The 15,582-nt window shown below is 46.1% G+C and overlaps 1 protein-coding gene across 8 annotated transcripts in view; it reads left to right on the top strand.

Annotated features, from left to right (window-relative positions):
- The window catches only part of LOC119465963 (axotactin-like), a 213,231-nt gene that overhangs the window by 154,020 nt on the left and 43,629 nt on the right, over positions 1-15,582 (top strand). For all 8 annotated transcript variants that reach the window (XM_049656830.1, XM_049656832.1, XM_049656829.1 and 5 more), the window contains 4 exons: positions 1,262-1,414; positions 3,978-4,163; positions 11,442-11,582; positions 15,280-15,433. In XM_049656830.1, the coding sequence (XP_049512787.1) occupies positions 1,262-1,414; positions 3,978-4,163; positions 11,442-11,582; positions 15,280-15,433 (634 nt within the window). The remainder of the gene's footprint in view (positions 1-1,261; positions 1,415-3,977; positions 4,164-11,441; positions 11,583-15,279; positions 15,434-15,582) is intronic.

The following is a 15,582-nucleotide window of genomic DNA, read 5'->3' as shown; positions in this document are numbered from 1 at the left end:
GTGTCATAGCAACCTTTAACAACACAGTACGTTGGAGGAAACTCTTTTACAGCGATAACTGCTATGGGCTCACCCCCATAATCACTTTGATGTCCACTAGTGTCCATCACAGGAATCCCGAATCGCTTTGCTAGATTATAACGAAACGAATAAACAAAAATAATGAGCCATTCCACTCTGTGAAGGTGGATGACAAGCGAAGCTGTTTAGCACACGACGCAGAGTGCACGATTTGCGCCGTCTTGCATGGCGAGCTGCTTGCGGCTGGCTTCTCGGGAACCATCTTCATCGATGTTAGCCGCCAGCCGCCGCTGATTGCATTCTCGCATCTGTTCTCGCCGTCGCTATTCGTAGGCGCGCTGCTCCTCGGGAGTGCGCACTATACGCGGACCCCCCATTACGACGAGAGAAGTGAAATTCAAAATAGAGAACAACAGCTTGTATTTCCGACAACGCCCCGGGAGAATGGAAGGAAACTAGGCACGCACGACCTTGGAACGACAACAATCAGAGGGCGGGGTGAACGTAGACATGGCCGACGTGGGCTGCACAGTGGTGAATCTTTCAGAAACCTTTATTATCGACCAGAGATTTTATTGATCTTGAAATTGGTGCCTACTGATAACTACTCTACTCAAAATGCATATCCAAGTGATGAGACGTATTAGGTTTTGCTTAGAATGAAGCGATTTTGCATCCAATTCGGGACCCGAGTTTTTCCTGGCGGAGTTGAAAAATGCATGGAACCCTAGCCAAAAACAGCTTTGCTCTAAAATGTCCAATGCCCCTACTGGGAGCCGTGCTTCGGTCCGACACTTTGGTCACTCCAAAGACACTACAGAAGAAAATAATACATCGCCTGGAGAGCGTGGTGGCGCCGCTATAGCTCCCATAATTGGCTGGTGCCCCCGCTTCTGCAGCTTACGTATAATTCACCGCCGAGGGGAAGTAATTTATTTAAAGCCAGCCGTCAAATGCGAAAAGCAGGATAGGAAAGAGAAGGACGAAGCCAGTGTCCCTCCGCTTGTTTACTCATGGGTAGCGCCGCCTGCCGCAAAGAAACACGAAGTGACTAAAGCCGACATTAAAGAAAGTTTTGTTCTTCTCAAAAGCAGTATGCTTAGGCACGACTTTGTATTTTACTCGAACCGATACCAGGCAAGACGGCGCAAGACTTGCTGCGTGTAATAATGCTCTAGCAATCCCGTTACTGTTTCGCATTATCGACGAAACTGCAATCTTTTTTTTTATTTGCTTTCAGATTTGGCAACGGGTCGCATCGTGCAGGTGTTTGTGGACAGGCATCCTGACCGCACTGTTCTGCAAGTGAACGGCGACAACGTCACCATACCCCACCCCATGGCTTTTCTCAGCAATTACTACAAGGATCCGTGGATTAAAGGAGAGGAGCTCGGTAAGTGTTGTTCAGCGCGAGCGTGGTGAGAAGCGCCCACACGAGGCGTCACTAAGACGCGTTTAGTGCTAGCTCGTTGTCCGCGGTCGACGCGATGGTTTTACGTCACGTGACTTTTCTTCGCGGGAATCATAGTGGAGACGTCTTCCTATTCAGTAACTGGATATCGCAGTAGTCTCGCCATTTGGAATGTATTTCAGCATTTATTACGGCATATGGTAAACATGATATAAAAGGCAGCGAGAGAGATGCAACCGCTCTGCTTCCCCCTCTTTTATTGCGATAGCAATTATATGGACACTCCAAGCGCATTTTTGCCGTTGTCGTCACCGTGAGGTTGCGTATAAAGTCTGACGGCGATATAACCATCGCCGCGCGCCGCATGCTGTGTGTGTGAGTTAAAGCGTGCGAGGGTGAGCCGCCAACCACAGTTTAATCTCGCGCACGCGAGAGAGGAAGGCGGCCGGAAGCGCGCGGACTTCGTTCACTCGCGGTGCACAGGGAGGAGGCGACGGAGACGGTAGGGGTGGGGGGCGCCTTCTGCTTTTGCAGCTGCTGCTGACTGCTGACGCAGCTGCCGCGCAGGCACCGTATCTTGAAAGCGATCTGCTATGTGGCCGAAGTGTGCACCCGCGGGGCCTCATCTTCGAGGCGATCTGCGATGGGTACGAATTTTACGTAACGGACACTTTCTCTAATGGAAGAGATATTAGACTATAATCTGCAATGCACAAAAGCTAACAGCAATATGATTTTCAAGCGTTAGCGGCACGCGCTTCTCTAAGCATGAACAGTTAATTTGAACTACTTTCGTGTTTTAAATTTGTCTGGCCCTGTGCGTCATACACCTGTGTTTGGTGTGACCGTTCTGTTTTGCAAAGACAAACGGAGTTCCAAATACTTTAATGTTGCATACAGCCTCTTCGGGCAAACGCATTGATGTAGAACATATAAAGGCATTGCGATTTATTAAGCACATTTGACTTCATTGCACTAAGAGAAACTTCAAGCTTTTTATAAAGGGCACCAGTGTGTGGATCATGCTTCAAGATTACCCACAGAATATACGGTAGGAACGTATGAAGTGTTTGATATATCTACATTAGGTACGCACATAAATAGGTGCATTATAATGTAAGAGTAAACAAATCACAACAGACAAAGAAAAGAAAAAAAATGGCAGGAAAGTTCCTGTGCCGTTTCTCCCTAGACCTACACATAAATAGGCCCTTGAGGATAACCTAGACTACACGCTGAAAGTGCATTTCGTGTGTGTTCCATATGGTCATGGTAGTGCACATTTGATTTTAAAGCATTCCTTTTTAAAGAAAATAACTTTCGTTGACTCTTTCAGCCGTTTTCGTGGTAGGTCGTCGGTAGGACGGTAGTCGAACTTGAGGCAGGGAAGGTGTAGAAACAAGCCGATGCAAAGGGACAAAAGGATGGCATGCTTACTTCTCCGGCAACTGAGTTGCGAAAATGGGCAGGCAAGAAATGTGGAGGTTTGGGGGGGGGGAACCATCTTGCGTGAGGTATTCCCGTAACCGAGTGGCTGGGGAGGCTGGAAAGCAGGGTGGGGAGCGCACACGGAGGTTTTAAAAAATTTGCTGGAGTGGAAGCTCCGGCAGCTTATTACCAGGACAGGTGAAGCCAATGCTTGCTCCTCCTAGAGTCCCTAGATTTTCTGCTCTTTTTAAAGCAAAAAATATCTAGGGACTTTAGCCCCTCCTATACCTCTGAAATAGAGCCTTGTCGGGTGATGTCCACTTACAGATTAAGTGATTTCACTCTGTTATTGTCATGCTAGGCTAATTAGAAAATAAAAGTTGGCTGATCCCAACGAAAATACTAACTTCTTCTGAGTGTTGATGATGATCGGCCCCAATAAAATTTGCCAGGATGTTCAGATTTCACTACTAAAACCAGTAATACAGACATACTCACGTAGATAGGTATCTGTGTGGTAAAATGAGCCTACTATCTGTCTGCTAAATCTGTTTTTCTGGTATATGATAGTATATGAAAAAAGCGCTTCTTTACAGTAGTTGTTTATTGTGCCGCCCCCCCCCTAAGAGAGCTGTGGTGCAGCTTGACCTTCGGGTCATCATTTCCCCTCTAGTAATTTATTGTTTAAACCTCCTCGGGGGCTCACTGTCGCTTGTTAACTCGCGCGCTTCTTCGTCACGGGAAGGCGAAGGAAGTTGCACGTGCTCTTGGGCAAGTGAGGGGCGTGGAGGAACCGGAAGGAGGAGGAGGGAGAGGCTGTTGCTCGCCCACTCACTCGCTCGTTCGTTGCACGTCTTGCTGTTCGCCCACGAAAAAATATGTTGCAGGCACAGGTGAGCGTTCTCTCGAACGCTGATGGCATTGACGCCGACACACCGAGAGCAAGAACTGGATGCATTCGCTCTCCATAGCTGCCACGAACGAACCTTGGGAAGGCGCCGGAATGTTTCGCATGATACAGACTCCTACAGTGCGTGGGATCTGCAAATTGTGTTTTTTACACTAGATCAGCTAGAGATATTAAACAAAATATACATGTTTTCTCTTTTGCGCCAAGAACTCGTGAAACCGGCCAGAGGAACGTTCGAGAGTGTTCCCAACAGCCAGATGTACTTGGGAGGCGTCGACTTCGTTGGAGCCACCACTAACCTACCAGGTCTGGTCGGCTGTCTGCAGGGACTACGAATCGGAACCACTCAAGTGGACCTTGTCAAGGACGTCGAGAACCAAAATGTTACCAAAGGTAAGTTACGCATCGGGGAGTCAGGCGCAAACGTGCTTTCAGTTGTATGGTGGGTGTTCAATAGACTTGATGATGGTAACAAACTAGGGCGAATCAGAAAGTCTTTCCTCCTATTTTATGAAAGCCAAATTACGGCTCTAAATGCGAAGTCAACATATCCATTCCTAGCAGTGGACGTTTCTTGGACCAGCCCGGCCTTATCTGCCGGTAGCTCCGGGGCACGGCGCTGCTGTCAGTTGTTGAAGATGGCGGTTGTGCTTCACACGTCCACGGCATTCGAGCAACGAAGTGTGATTAATTTTCTATGGAGCAAGGGGCAAACGCCCATCGAAATCCACACGGAAATGCAGCCCACGTATGGGGAAAGGTGTCTCGCTTTGAGAAGTGGGAAGTGGTGGTAGTGTTGTGAGTTCGCAAAAGGCCGTGAAGGCAGACAGCAGTCCGATGGGGGTTCCACAGTCAGCCAGACGAATTCTGCCACAGGAGCATCTCGAATGTAGTGTTGTGATGGGAAAAATGTCTTAAACAGTGTGGGGACCATGTGGAAAAATAGTGTAAGGTACGTAGAATAGCACGTATATTTGTAATTAATTATCGGTATGTACCTTATTTTGGATAGTAAAAAATAGGGGCAAAGACTTTCTGATTTGCTTTGTAGATTGCGGAACAGCAATTCTGTAGATTTCTTATCGGAAAAGTGTTAAAAAACAAGACCAAGTACTCTGATATCACATTTATTCCAAAGTGAATCTCTCTTTGCTTACCTCCGTGATTGTGCATGTGGTCATCTTCTGCCTCTGTCTCTTTTTGTGTGTGTGTGAAGTTTGCCTGCACAGTTGTTTATTTAAATGAAAGCGTGCAGGCTCTCCTCATGCAGGAACTGCATTAGTGACTTGGCGAACTGTCTGCCTGATCCGTTTGTAGTTTGGCAGCTCTTAGCAAACTCTGTCGAGTAACCCTCGTTCATGGGCAGAGCCACAAGAGGTGGTGATTGTCCACTGTAGAAGCATCGAACGGAATACTCAAGACAATTCAATGAATCTTCAGGCATTGGACCCCATGTCCAGGTGACGGAAAGTGCAAGTCGCCTCAGCCTGTATTCCCCGAAGTGTGATTTTCACCACTTCAGAAAGATTACGAGGAAGGGAACAGACACACAGAGGGATTAAGGCGCTTGTGTCTAAACGGACAAGGGATATTTAAGCTAAAAGGATAGAGCGCAGTACTGAGGGGAGGCTGTGAGGCGGTTTTTCTGGTGCGGAGTTATAGCGCGAATTTCTGTCCCCGAGATCTTAGTACTGGTTCTGACCATGTCCCTGCACCCAGTGCATACAGACGGTGAACGGGGATGACCTGAGAAGTTTGTGCATGTTTTCGCGAATTCATGGTGTCTTGCAAACATTCATGAGGTGCTGTGCAGCCCTGAGGGAGTCGGTGTAGACACGAATTGGTGTCTACACCGACACCAATTCAGCGTACTGGCGGCTTTGATTGCTCCGTGTGCGGCCCGCAGATCAAGTAGCAAAGTTGAGCTGATCACTGCCGTTGATCGTACAAAGACACACTCATCGCCAGGGTTTGAGAATATCTCCTGCTAGTTGGGAGATGTCATTGAAGCTCTACTTCATGTAATGAATAGAGTGTGGACTGAGGGAGTCATTCCACCTGAATGAAAATGCTCGGTAGTAGTAACCATCCCAAAGCCAAGCAAACCAACGATCTTTCAGGCACTCTGTCCCATTTCTTTGTCACCGATAATTTGTAAGCTTTTTGAGTGAAGTGCTGGCCACCCGACTTTTATGGTTACTCGAACATCACAATAAGTGCCATCCAGGTAAAATTCGATTCAGACCATATTTGGGTAAGGAAGAGGGGCTCTAATACGTCTCACCTCACAGCCACCTAGTACTTACGGTCATGGTCATGAATATAGGGCGATGACAGTGTCGAGTACAAGACAATACTTCTAAATCATGGAAGATCTCGGATTATCGCATGGAGTAACAAAGTTGGCACAATCATTTTAGAGCTCCAGGACATTTTCAGTATGCGTGGGTCATGTTGCGCATGATGGTGGATTGTTCACGTCAAACCGCAGAGTGCCGCAAGGCTTTGCACTTGTGCCGTTGCTATTTACTATAGCCTTTATGCCTGCCCACTCGCATGGTGACTGAAAATGATTCCCAACATCAAGTTCCAGATTTATGCTGACAATATAACACTCTGGTCAGCACACAAAGACCTTGGTATGCAAAACCAGCAGCTGAAAGAACCTCTTGATGTTATTCATGCTTACTCACAGAATGCTGGCCTCGAGATATCAAGACAAAAGTGTTGCTGCATGCCTGTAACGAACAAGTGGGGAAGGAATTTAGTCGCAGACACGACATTTCGACTAAAGATTGGCTGCTAAATATATCAAAAACAGAAGGGTTGGGAGTCCTAGAGCTTGAAATGCATTCCTTTGCCTCGGGCGTCAAATGGCTCCGAAAGGTCCGCAAGACGTCAACTGAAACTTTGCACTTCGTGGGGGGATCCCATATCGGTGTTGCTCACGAACTATTGCGCTGAGTCATATATATATATATATATATATATATATATACATACATATATATACAGCCGCGCATTATATATCCAGCGCAGTTCCACTTGTTGACAACGCAGCAATGGGCAGGACTCAAAATAGTAAATTTCGATGCCATGAGGGCGACCACAGCGCTTGCACGTCTCACTCGTACACGTCGTACACTACAAGAGCACGCCCAGCCTAATACTATCTCGGAACTTGTCAACCAGCGTGAACAAACAAGGAAAACTGAAAACACAGTGTATACCGCCTGTGGTGACTCTTTAGTCCCACTTCTATGCAGACTCTCCTCGGGCTACCACGTTGGACAATCTTCTACCGTGGTGCGGCACTACTGTTACTACAAATAAGACAACAAAGTTTCGGCGATGTGGATAAAGCCTGTCGCAGCAACAGAAACGACTGTTCCTCATGAGCTCCTGCGTGGTGTACACAAATGCGGCTGCTGACTCAAGAAAAAATATGCCGTGGTTGAACGTGGTTAAGCCAAGGCCGGTATTTTGTAGCGATGCCTTTCCGGTGCTAATGCCTTTTCTCGCTTATCGCGCTTTGTCAGTGGTCAGAGCGACAGGTCCACTTGCGTTATCAATGGGATCAGCCGGCCGTGAGCGGTGGATGATAAGACTAGTATAGAAAAAGTTACAAGGCATCGCTACAAAATACCGGCCCAAGTTCGTCGAGCGATAACACGGTTTTGCTTGCTTTTAGAAAGGACACAGATGCTGCTCGGCGCCGTTGGCAACTACCGCATCTGCAATTGCACCACAAGACTACACACAGACGGTGCTCGGCGCGGCAGCAGCAGCAAGCGAATAGACCTTCATGCTGTGTCTCGCTTCAAGGAGAACTAAGCGTCGAAAGCACAGTGCATACGAAGCTACCAGCACTTGGTGCACTCTGGTCACATCACAGATCGCTTTCAAGATATGGTCGCCCACGCGGCATACGCAGCAGACGCCGGTAGTGGCAGGCTATGTTAAGTTTGACCTTGGCTGAGCTTGAAGGTCAGATTTACAGAACCAGACGTTTTCTGTGTTTTCACCTAGAGTAGTAGAGCTATTGCCCTAAAAGCCGGATCGCTTTTGTCAGTCCAACGCACCCTGAAATTCAAGATACTCGATGATGCACAACATAAAACCCAGACGTCGACTGTCTCGCGGAGCGAAAGCTGTCCCTATCGGGTATGCTATCAGTTTCACGATATGTCGTGCGACTCAGCACCAGACGTGTCAGCGTATATGAGGTCGACAGCGTTTCTGGCGCTGTGCCAAGCTCGTTACTCTCGTACAATATCAGGAACGCTTTTCAATCATTTACTACGAATCATACGGTGCTGATACACGCGAAATGTCGCGAAGGTGATATTATCACTGAAAGCGATCGCTCGAGATTATTGCCCCCGGACAAAACTTACCTTCGATCTGCAAGGTACGACACCTTGGCTGATGACTGTTAAATGACGCCTTCGTTGCGGAAATCCGCCACGCATTTCTTATCATACTACAGCATTTTGTCTAGCAGACTTAACAAAGCTTCGCCTATAAGGATTCTCACAGTGCATAGGATCTGCCTTTTTTATTGCGCTCTGGAGCATGGACAAATAATGTAACAGTTTGATATTAAAGTGTAGCTTCCCTTGTATCTTCTCCCCTCTTTTAGGTTGCTGGCTGCTGCTGTCTTGCCCATTATACAACTTGGATAATTGATTATGTGCCACTGGCTGTTTGTCTGGTGCTGGCTGCTGGGTGGTGGCTGCTGTATTGCATGACTGCCGTCCTGACCAACATCGGATATAGTGGAAAGCGATGCGCATGGGGGTGGCAGATGATATGCACAACCACCCAACGTGATCTCCAACTCACAAACACGTTCATCTGCACGCCGTTGTCGTCATTCATTTGTCAGTGGATATAGACCCTTTTCGCGGCGATACCAGGGGCGCTGCCATGTTTCATCATGCGGTGACGCGTCCATTGCTTGTCTCAGCTACCTCCGTTACCTCCGTGTTTACATTGAATGTACATGACGCCAGTGCGGCTCACATAAAACCTCCGTTTCGGCGGATATCGTAGACGGTGACTAGATAGACGGCGTACTTCAGCCAGAGTCACTGTAACGAGCGGTACTCACCATTGCCGATGTTCCAGAGTTGAAGTCCTTTTCTTGAAGGTAAGCTATACAACACTGGCAGATGAGGGACTTTTTTTTATTCTCGAGGAAATTTGTGCATCGCGAAGGGCTGCCAACACAGACAGTCCTTATGTATCAGTGATCCTTGAACTTGGGCACACAGATTCATTCTATTCCTCAATATGCTGGTGACTATTTTTGCAGCCAGCTATACTGCACCCGTCTTTACTCCACCGCTCCACATTTTGCAGCATGAATAAAGCGCAGTGCGTCAGTGGCAACCCAGTTGCATTTCCGGGAGCTGATCGTACAGAAGCAGATCGCAAGTGCTATTGGTGTCGTATTCGTGTGCTTTCACTAAGACAACGTGCGACATGCCGACGAAAGCGCCATCTCGGTTTTGTGGCACAAACTTCTCCACGAAAAGAGTATATAGCGCAGACGAGATACTTGAGGATATTCTGTTGTCATCACTTTGTCGTCATCCGTCCATCGTTGTCATTTATTTGTCGTGTTTCGTTCGTCACGTGCCATTTTTGCCACTTTGTCGCCTTTACGGCATTCTAATTTGGTTGTCTTCACGTCGTCGTGAATGTCCTCACGTCATCATAATCATAGTGTCGTCGGCATTCCGTCAAAGTTGCTGTCGTCAATCCGTCGTGGCCATGCCGCGGTCCTGAAGCCTTTGTGATTTCATCGATTGTTCCGACATCGTCACTCAGTCAGCGTCACTCATTTTGTTGTCCTTGCTGCTTCGTCATCATTCTATCTTCACATGCAGTCGTGACAACTTCGTAATGATGAAGTCGTCGTTAGATGCCGTCATCGTCATGCAGCTGTGGTCACTGCGTAGTCGTCATGCCGTGGTTTTCAGACTGACGTGGTTTCATCGTGATCATTCTGTCGGACATTACACCGTTGCCGTCCCATTGGCATCCCAGCCCACTATAGACGATTTCGCTCGCGCGATAACAGCAGCGACAGTGCGCCCCCAAGAAACTTCCGGTCACGGGCCTTATCAGTCTACTGTGTATATCACCGTCTACTGTGTCTATCTATATCTATATGTCTATATCAGTCTACTGTGTCATATCACCGTCATTGCCTTTCTTGCTCGCTATATTTAGTGGACTACGTCATTGAGCCCAACCGGAAGCCGTCCAGGGCGTATGTTTGTGAACAGCAAAAGGGTCTATAATTATCACAGGCAAAAAGAAGTTGGCAACAAAGCATTACACATGGAGTTGGCAACATAAGCTATCCCCGTGGTGGGTGTGTGCCTTTAATGTGCAACTCTGTCGCCCTTAAATAGACACAACGCTTGCTTCTTAACAGTTGCATCAATACGTTACACTTGCCTTGCCGCATTACGTTTGCATAGATATTGGATTGCGCTCATGTCATTGGGACTTTATTTACGTACAATTGCACTTTATATACGTCATTTTCAGCAAGCAATTTGGTCATTAGAGTTACGTTTTGTGCAAACATCTTTATACTGTTTCCCACATAAGCATGGAATCTGTCATTTTTTTTAACTGATGACTCTAGTCAGTGTATAATTATTGATGTAGCTCACAGTGGCCTACGTCGGTATTTCTTATACGGACAAGCAAGCTCCGTTTCATCGTAATCGTGGCAATAACGGCGGGTGCCAGTGTGGTTACGTGGTGGCGTGCCCGGTTGGCTTTTATGTTGCAGTAGGCAGTACGTGACTGCACAAATGTGTTTACTCAACAAAGCTGTGCCTTTTGACTACTGATTCGCAGAAGAAAATGTCAGATGACCAGACCATTGATAAGGCAAAAGGGCGCAGCATGTTTGATTATATTCTGTCTTTGAGCGCAAGGGTCCTGTGGTAGAATGGTACGAGAGATATCGGCGGAAGAGAATTTGCTTCAAAACTTTTGATACGCACTGCACTACAAAGACAAGCGTATTCCAGTTTCGCTTGTCTCGACGCTTCTTAGAACTAGCAGCATCGTTACCATCATCATCCTCATCAGCCTAATTATGTCCGCTGCAGGAAGAAGCGACCTCCAACCGCCTTTGTCTTGCACCAGCTGAGACCACCTTATGCCTCCAAATTTCCCAACTTCATCATACCACCTAATTCTGTGCCATCCTCGACTGCGCTTTCCATTTCTTGGCACCCAGTTTCTAGCTGTAATAGACAACCGGTTATCTGCCTACGCATTACATGGCCCTGTAGAACTCAATTTCTTTCTTTTAATTTCTACTAAAGTATCGGATACTTCCGTCTTGTCTGTAACACACACCGCTCTCTGTATTCCTCAGTCAAGGCCAGTTAATCACAGGGAACACGGAACAGGAGAGGGAAACTTACTTAAGAATTTAAATGAGCACCCTACACCTATATGCTTGAAAAAACAAGTCAACAGTCGCATTCTACCGGTACTAACGTATGAATACTAATTACAGTATACAGATATGAATGCAAACTTTTATGGGCGAGTCTACTGTTAGACAGTACCACACTACGGATTGAAAATTGACATGAAGCGGCAATGAAGTTTCCATTTTATCCTGTTTTCCAGGGCAAATACGGCCCGGCTGCAAGATGATGTGCGACTCTAAGCCCTGTCATCACAGCGGTCTCTGCATCGAAGACTGGAAGAACAACCTGACAAGCTGCGACTGCTCCATGACGTCATATCAAGGAGACATCTGCCAGACTGGTGAGTCATAGATCATCGTTACACTCATGTATGACCTAAATTGATGCAAGGCTGGCACAAACAGTGCTTTGAGGTATAACCGAGCGAATAAGCTGTCGTTACTCTAAACTCCAGTTGACCTTTCATAGTACGTGGGTTTGTTGGTAGAGTTCAAGCATCTCGACACAGCGGAACTTTGGGCATGACTATGTAATCTTCGAGACTGCAAATCTTTTGTATAAACATTTGACAAGCATTCAACTGTCTACAAATGTGGGAGGCATTGTGCACTCCGATACCATAACTGGGGTTTACAGTATTTAGCATATATTTACTGAAATACTTGGCGTTGTCTTTTAGTGCGAAACATTATACGGCTACTCACACAACGGTGTAGAGGTGGTTTTACGGTCAGTCTCAAAAGGATCAGTGTAGCATGTTCAGATACGCTAAAACGTGCCTAATATATAACGTACGTATACGTCATGAGGAATGCAATAGGCAAGTTTCACGTTTCAAAGCGCTCTCGTTAATTTTCTTCTTCTTCTTTCTGGGGTTTTACGTGCCAAAACCAGTTCTGATTATGAGGCACGCCGTAGTGGAGGGCTCCGGATTAATTTTGACCACCTGGGGTTCTTTAACGTGCACTACAATGCTTGTTATTTTAATAATGTTAATTTATCTCGTTAATCTCGTTAATTTTATATAACAAAATAAAACTCTCATTACAGCGGAAAGCGGTATTAAGATGAGTAGTGTGCAGCCTTGGAGCCAGATCTGGGTGCAAAGTCGTGCTATAGGTCGTGCTAGTGGCCAAAGTACAATTAGTGGCAATTTGGGATCGCAAGGTCACCTAGCTGTAGAGGGACCTGTGCCCACTTATCATCAAGGTCCCGTTGGTGTGACAGTCTCGAAGGCAGCAGGAGGCAGTGTCACATCATGCGCAAGCGATGTCACGTCATAAGCGCGTCGCCGTGCTGTGTGTAGAAGCAGTTTGTATGGAGAGAAAAGTGACGCGGCCAAGGAGAGTGAGCGTTGTGCCTAAGTCGCTCAGTAAAGCGGCAGTATAAATGACAGTATGCTAGTCTTGCCAACGAGCTCAAGCTTCGCACATCTATGATAATTCCCATTAGGGAGTTTTGGCCTTACTTTTCTTTGTCTCTGGATGTATGAGCCAGTGTAGAGACTTGGTTGAATGCTGAATAAATTGCCAGTCTACTGAACAAGTTTTATGCTACAGAGCTACAAAAAAAAAAAAGATCATGGCTTACCTGTTTGCAGTTCATTGATGCTAGTGCGAGCACTGCGAGAAAAGCAGGCTATTGTGGGCTACTTTATTTAGGCATCAGAAATTGCATGAAAAATCAACAAGAAACGTAAAAGCAGCATGAGCCTCAGCGCTCATTTCGCATTAAGAACTCATTTTTACATGTATGCTATTCTGGCCGGCGTTGCTTGTTTTATCGTTTGCCTGCGCCTTGATTTTAGTTAGATCGAAGTTTCGAAATCTTGAAGATTTAATTATTACCATTTTACTTTAGCTTGATTTATTGAGAGGTACTGACTGAGGTGTCAATATGTGCAAAAAGAAATCGCTGCAGTTCTCGCCTAAAGGGCCGTGTTTAGTGAATTAGTAAGCCCGAGGAATAAGCGTTGTGCTGAAAGAGCAATCAGTATACCTTTACGCCTTGCTGACTTGCACACATGCATTCGCATCTGCTGTGTAAAGGCCAAACCGTACGTACGCTTGCCAGAGTGCCTATGCATGCACAGATGTCGGTGCTTGGCGGCCTCGCATTTCCATGCACCTAGCGTGGAGCAATCAACACTCAGTGAGGCAGAGTTCTGTTATGAGAGAACGTGCTTTTTCCTTAGTTTGGCACTGATCTAACGACTGTAAAAATAAAACATCTGCGTTTATCAATATTTCAGCATTTTAAAGCACTGTCAATAACACAGTATGAAACAAGTCTGTTCAAAACGTCTTTGAATGAACCAAGAGTCTCTTGTTGATGCAAACTGCTGTTCCTCGCATGGCGCAGCAAACACAAGGTGCCCAGGCGTGAGCTCGCGGGCGTCGGCAAGCATACGAAGTACGTGCAGGGTCATTTCGATCTGCTTTGTGCTATCGTCACGTTCCTGTCAAAGTAAAAATGAAAGAAGAATTACCATACAAGCCTATCAAAGCGAATCTGCAGAGAATCACTAGAGGGTCAGGGTGTGAAAGATGCCTTCGCATTCAAATTACTGAAAACGTCAATACTAACAGATTTTTTGTTTACTTGCGGGTTACTCTGAAGACAAGCGATGTTGTTCTGTACAGGGTGTCTTTTTCTATACCATGCAGATTTTGTTTATGAAGAATGCTATAAATGCAGCCAACGTGGCATTCTTGCAAAGGAGTTCAACGTTGGCATACGTTGCCGCTAAAACCGTGAGCTTCAGAAGACCAGTTAACACAAATTGATTAATTAATGTTTTAGTGCCTTGGAGGCAGTTGTCTAAAGTGGTAATTTGGAGACAGGCGCACATTTCAATGCACCCCCATTTCCTACAAAAATCTGGAAGATTGCACCTAATTCGAGATATTCATAATCGATTTTAAAAGCTCAATCGGGCCAATATGGAAACGGAGCGCGTCTCTCTGTTACGTCACATGAAAACGCCCGCAAGGAAGTGTGTGACGATGATGGCATGTCGCGGTAAAACCAAAAACGCCACAAAGCCGCACATGAATTTTTGGCAAAGCGTGCCATATAAGTAGGTGCCAGTACTCGCCGAGGCGCTGAGTTGCAAACTATACGCCGCACATTTCATCACAGTATGATTCTTTAAGATATACTAGTGGAGCCGCTTTTTTGTTTCTTTTTTTTTTGCGCTCCCAGCCAACACCACCTAGATAGCACAGGCCTACGCACTCCGATCTATGACGGCATGCTACCTGGCTTGAAATTTCCATTGACAAGGCTGGCGTAACGAAAGCGGTGGCTTCAAACTCACTGTTGCTTACGCGGGAGCATCCCCATTAGATTCTATGGCAGTCGGGGCAGGTAGCATTACGTCATGATCGCAGTGCGTAGGCCTTGGGCTATCTAGTTGGTGTTGTCCCAGCGCGCTCGGTTCCGATATTACCACGATTTGCAGTTGAAATTCAATTATCGCTATCTCAAAATTTGCGTGATATTCAATTTTTTTTTCAAATGAAGGTGCATGAAGATATGACTGCCTTTAAATTCGCCATTGAAATAACTGCCCCAAGGCCCTAGCAGAGACGCTAATTAATGATTGTTTGTTAATTTGTCTGCTGAAGTTCACGCTATTCGCGGCAAAGTATGCTGCCTCACCTTGCAAGTCCTCCGCATAAACGCCGTGGTTGCTGTACTTACAGCTTTTATATATATATATATATATATATATATATACATATATATATATATATGCATGTACATGTATAACCTGTCCAGTTGAAGAAAAAGGCATTCTTTATATGATGACCAATGCGGCTGTATTGTGCGACGTCTGGAATTTGGCAGACGTACGCCTATGCGAATTTCACAAATGGCTGCATCATTCTGTTGATAAATTACGATCACTTACGGAGTGGTGTCGCGTTAATAATAATATTAATAGTAATAATAATAATAATAATAAAAAAGTGGTAGTCACGTAAACCTCTCGAATTGCACTTCACCACTGGATTCTTGCTTTTTCGGTGCAGATATTGGAGCCCAGTTTGACGGCAAGGCTTGGATCGAGTACATGTTCACGCCCGAGACGACGGGGCAAGACAGGATATCTATTGCGCTTGCGTTCTCTACCAAGGCGAAGGCAAGCGTACGCCAGGCGATCCTGCTTGTACAGTATGCACAGAGGTTAGTGAACTTCTCATTTCTTTGAAAGGTCTCTATGGGCAACATGTTATGACATTTCCGAACCGCCTTAATTGTTGCACTTGTCTAAAAAGTTATCAGGGTGAAAGGCATTGCTTAAAAAATTAACGTATTAAGTAACATTGCACGTA

This window comes from Dermacentor silvarum, chromosome 10 (assembly GCF_013339745.2).
Source record: "Dermacentor silvarum isolate Dsil-2018 chromosome 10, BIME_Dsil_1.4, whole genome shotgun sequence".
Classification (NCBI taxonomy): Eukaryota; Metazoa; Arthropoda; class Arachnida; order Ixodida; family Ixodidae; genus Dermacentor; species Dermacentor silvarum.
The sequence above is the reverse complement of the archived record's forward strand: the minus strand, read 5'-3'. Positions and strand labels throughout refer to the sequence as shown.